Source organism: Lolium perenne, chromosome 2 (assembly GCF_019359855.2).
Source record: "Lolium perenne isolate Kyuss_39 chromosome 2, Kyuss_2.0, whole genome shotgun sequence".
Classification (NCBI taxonomy): domain Eukaryota; kingdom Viridiplantae; phylum Streptophyta; class Magnoliopsida; order Poales; family Poaceae; genus Lolium; species Lolium perenne.
The window spans coordinates 61,744,160-61,748,548 of NC_067245.2; the positions used below are offsets into that span (position 1 = coordinate 61,744,160).

General features: G+C 51.7%; 1 protein-coding gene across 1 annotated transcript; it reads right to left on the reverse strand.

The window, feature by feature from the left end:
* Window positions 1-2,515: 2,515 nt before the first annotated feature.
* On the reverse strand, window positions 2,516-3,924 carry LOC127330036 (uncharacterized). Its single transcript, XM_071825351.1, has 3 exons — window positions 3,785-3,924; window positions 3,040-3,595; window positions 2,516-2,940 (listed from the first exon to the last, which is right to left on the reverse strand). The coding sequence occupies exons 1-3, from the start codon at window positions 3,922-3,924 to the stop codon at window positions 2,638-2,640; spliced, it is 999 nt and encodes a 332-aa protein (XP_071681452.1). The 3' UTR covers window positions 2,516-2,637.
* Between the last annotated feature and the right edge of the window lie 465 nt (window positions 3,925-4,389).

A 4,389-nucleotide genomic window follows, 5' to 3' on the forward strand; every position in this document is an offset into this window, starting at 1 on the left:
CCACAGTCGCATCTAACCACTCTGAACACTAGATCTACCTACACTCTACTCTCTACAGCCCAAAAACGTTTTTTTCCTAGGCTAGCGCGACCACGGCGATTGCGGGAGTGCCTTGGCGTTTAAAAACACCATGTCCCGCTCTCATGTTGGTTATGTCGTGTTGTTGTGTAACCATTGTCAAACCTTCGGTTGCCACTCGGGAGAGGTGTCCAATCTGCAAATAAGATTGTAGGTACAAAAAATGAAGACATGGGGTTTTCACCCCCAGAAATTTGGATATTCAAGCCAATATGTATAGTCAATTTTTTTTAAAGATCGACATGATACATGATAGTACATGTCTAAGGCATCATTTGGTTTGTCATACCGAGGGAGTACAAGTTACTATGGCACCGGGATTACATCCCCAAGATGTGAACTCTGATGCAATCTCTTTCTTTTGTGGAGAGACTTGAGATTATAAGGTCACCGAGAATTCCTCCAAAGCTACAGCCTTCGACGGGAGAAACTGTGCAAGTATCCTATCATAGGCATTCCCATTGTAATTTTTGATGTCGATCCTTCTCAGGCTACCGCCCAAGCAGGGAATGTTCATCCGCCACAGATGCGTTGTCATCCAGTCATAGTCGGCGCCATTGTCGAGGACGATGCAGTTCTCCGTCTGGGTGTATGGATGGTAGTCGCGGGTGTATGCAATGGGGCCGTCCGCCTCATCGTCAGAGTCAGAGTATGGAACGTCCTCGTCGTCATCAGAGTCAGAGTATGGAACATCCTCCTCGTCGCCAGAGTCAGAGTCGTAGTAATTCTTCTTCTTCGATGGCTCAGGATCCAGAGGGAACAATGACAACACTTCCAGGTTATTGGCGTTGACGAGCATGACGGCGACGGAACCAACGACATGATTGGCTGCAAGGAAGCCCTTGAGTACCAACTGTCGGAGTTCGGGTAATTCGCGGACCATGGCTGAGAACAAGCTGCAGTAGTAGGCCATGGACGGCCGTAGCGCGAGGTGGAGGTAAGTGACCTTCTTGCACCGCCTGATGAGATCCGTGGAAGGTGCTTCGGTGCTTTCCAGATTTTTTTTGCACGACTTCTAAAGCAAAGCAATGGTTGTGATTAGAAGAGCTAATCCACTTGTTTTCATTAAGGAAAGAAAGATTTTGTTAATTAATACACATTCATTATCCACACGTAGACCGAAACTATAGGGCGTGCAACTGCCCAGGACCCACGTTCTAATGGCTGCCACATTTAGTCGCGGCTGTTACCGGTATTCAGATATAGCCGGCGGCCGGACATGGAGGAGGAGATGAACTCAATAAGGTCACACGGCTGATCAGCATTCAATCATCCTTTCTTCGTGCAAACGACAATATGTGTTGGGACTGGCGCGGAACGACGGAAGAAGCCGTGACAAGGTTGGTCCGCGGCGGTGGTTAGCAGGTCTTCTCCTCCGCGTCTGGCCGCCGGCAACGGCCGCAAACTTTCTTTGGCGGGCAATAAGAACGAGTACGTGGGTCGATCGTGTGGGCAGCTAGTTGCACAAGAACGAGTACGCGATGACCTGATTGACCCTTGCTTAATGAAAACAGGTGGATTAGTTCTCTTAATCACAGCCTTTGCTCTTTGCTTTAGAAGTTGTGGAAAAAAACTTCCGAAAAGCACCGGAGCAGACCTCATTTTCTCTTGTGCTTTGCTTGTGAGATCCTCGCAGATAGCGATTGTTACCGCCGTAATCTCGTTGTAGATGGGGACGTCGAATAATGACCCATCCAGAAGGAGTCCGCCCTTGTAGGGCAGAGACCGCAGGCGCCGGGTGCTTAGCATGATGCCGGTGGCGTTGTGGCAGCAGATCATGGAGAAGCTCCGGAGGCGGTTGCTGGACACCCTTATTTCCGTGGCGGTCGGGCACTCCTCCAGCGTCAGGTCAGCGAGGCGCGGGCAGGCGGTGAGCAGCTGCAGCAGCGCCCCCTCCGGCGCTTGGATCCTCTTGAGGTAGAGCGTCTCGATAGATGAGGCGACGAAGCCGGATGGCAGGTCGAGCGTCCAGTTAACGAGGCGCAAGAAGCGCAGGGGGGGCGCACCGGAACAGCCAATGCGGCGTCTTGGTGTACACGTTCCTGACGTCGCCGCCAAAGTCCGCCGATGCCTTGTCACACGTGCCGAAGGGGTAGAGCTTCACAGCTGGCAACATGGCAAAATGATCCATACACAAAATTGTTCATAAAATCTCATAAAGAAGGATGCACCTGGCAACACAGGTGCAAGCTTTTGACAGTATCAAGGGATGGAAAAATCGACCATACTTCCATGCATCCAAAATGTAAATTTTAGAATAATCTGCACTAAGACTACAATGTATCTCCATGGCAACATTTTAATTTGATAACTCCGCAGAAATTATTTGAGATTTGTATAATCTGGTTTGCAAGGATAGAAATTGTTCCAAGCCAAATTTCTTCATTAAGCTCACAAAGAAGGATTAACCTGGTAACACAGGAACAACTTTTGGCAGTAACATAGATCTAGGCACTCAAGCATCTTGAACATTAGCATGTCTGGTCACAATTGGTTAACAATTAATTGACTAAGACTAGCTCCAATATGATAGCACTATCAGAGACACAGAACAGCCTACTACATTTGGATCAGGGCTACAAACCCAACAGCAAACAGAAAAATCAACCCCCAGAACAACATCTTTAAGGTGTTTAAGCTAGTGCCGGTTTCCTCCACAGTGGTCTTCAAGGAGGCGATTTGCGCCAGGGCTAGCTCCAGTTGTTCATCCCTTGCTCGAATTTGGTCCTCCTTGTGCTGAACTTGATTACTGGCAACTTCCAGTGCCTCAGGCAACACTCGGATTTCCGCCGCTGTCTTGTGAATCACCATTTCATTCACGTACTTGCTAAGCTGTTCCTCCCAGATCCAACTGAAGCAGTACTGAAACACAGAAAAAAGTGTGTCAAAAGCACGAACAAGAATCTACAACACCAAAACAAAGCAGAGAAAATGCTAGCAAAAAAGGAAAGATTGGAATACCTGCTGCCTGCACCTCCGAAATCTTTTGCCAGAGTTGGACCCTTTCTTGCACAAGAACGAAACCCTTTCTTGCGCCAGATCGACCTGGCTTGAGCACGCCAAGCATGCTCCCGCCCCAACAGTCGATATGTCCAGGAACGGGAGTTCGCCGGGAAGTGCTGGGGCGGCGGTGGACTGCGGCGCCTGGATGTGCTGGGGCGGCGGTGGATGGCAGCGACGCGAGGTGCTGGGGTGGCGGTGGATGGCGGCCACGGGAGGTGCTGCGGCGGCGGTGGATGGCAGCGACGCGAGGTGCTGGGGTGGCGGTGGATGGCGGCCACGGGAGGTGCTGGGGTGGCGGTGGATGGCGGCGCCGGGAGGTGCTGGGGCGGCGGTGAACTGCAGCGCCGGGAGGTGCTGTGGCGGCGGCGGATTTTCGCGCTGCTGTTCTTGCTCTACTCGCCCGAGCCCGTAGATGGTACATACGAGGGTGGATCGGCTGGGTCTAAGCGCGCCTGACGTTGGGCAGAAGTTAGGCAAATGCCAGGCAAAGCGACAGGCGACGGGGATTTTCCAACTAAACGGACCGGTCAACAGCGGAGGGCGCGCGGCCGAGTTAGTCAGCAGCACGAATCACAACGTCGGTTGGACGTCTGAGATAAGCCCGGGACACCCACGTGTATGTAGACATGGATTTTCGTTCCTGTGGAGCTTCGCCGCCTCGAAGCGCCTCCACCTGCACCACCAACGGCTGCACAGCAAGTGCCTCACGGCAGACAGGCTCCCGTCATTTTTCCATATGACACATCTCGTGCTGCAGGGTCGAGTCCACAACCGCGGGTTCATCGGCGCGGTGCGCGGTATGCTGGAGCAGACACCTAATTTGGAGGTGCTATCGCTGCACATGGCGGATGAAAAAGAGCGACTATGGGAGAGGGCAGAGGGTGCAGAGAGTAGTCATTGTCTTGGGAAGGCCGGTGACGTTCCCGTGGTGGTGGTTTCGGATGGGTGGGGCTTCTCCAAGACGCCATGCCTGCGGCTGCGGGTGAGGGAGATCAACATGGAGCATTACGAGGGGAATGAGACGCAGAGGACGCTAGCACGTCTCATGTTTAGCAACTCCATTGTTCTCCAGAGGCTCCGTGTCATTTTCGCCGGCAAGTGTTTCGCAGTGCCCACTCTTCTTAAGGAGGAAATCGAGAGCTGGGCAAAGGACGGCTAAGAAAGGATTTTCATGTAGTAAATGCTTGCATTCAAATTTCACTGCATTGCAGTTTGCTGAGGATATCTTGTTGCCATACCAGATCCAAATACAATTTGTACAACTCTGAAAGAATCCAGATATTATTGCATTCCTTCATTGTCATAGTT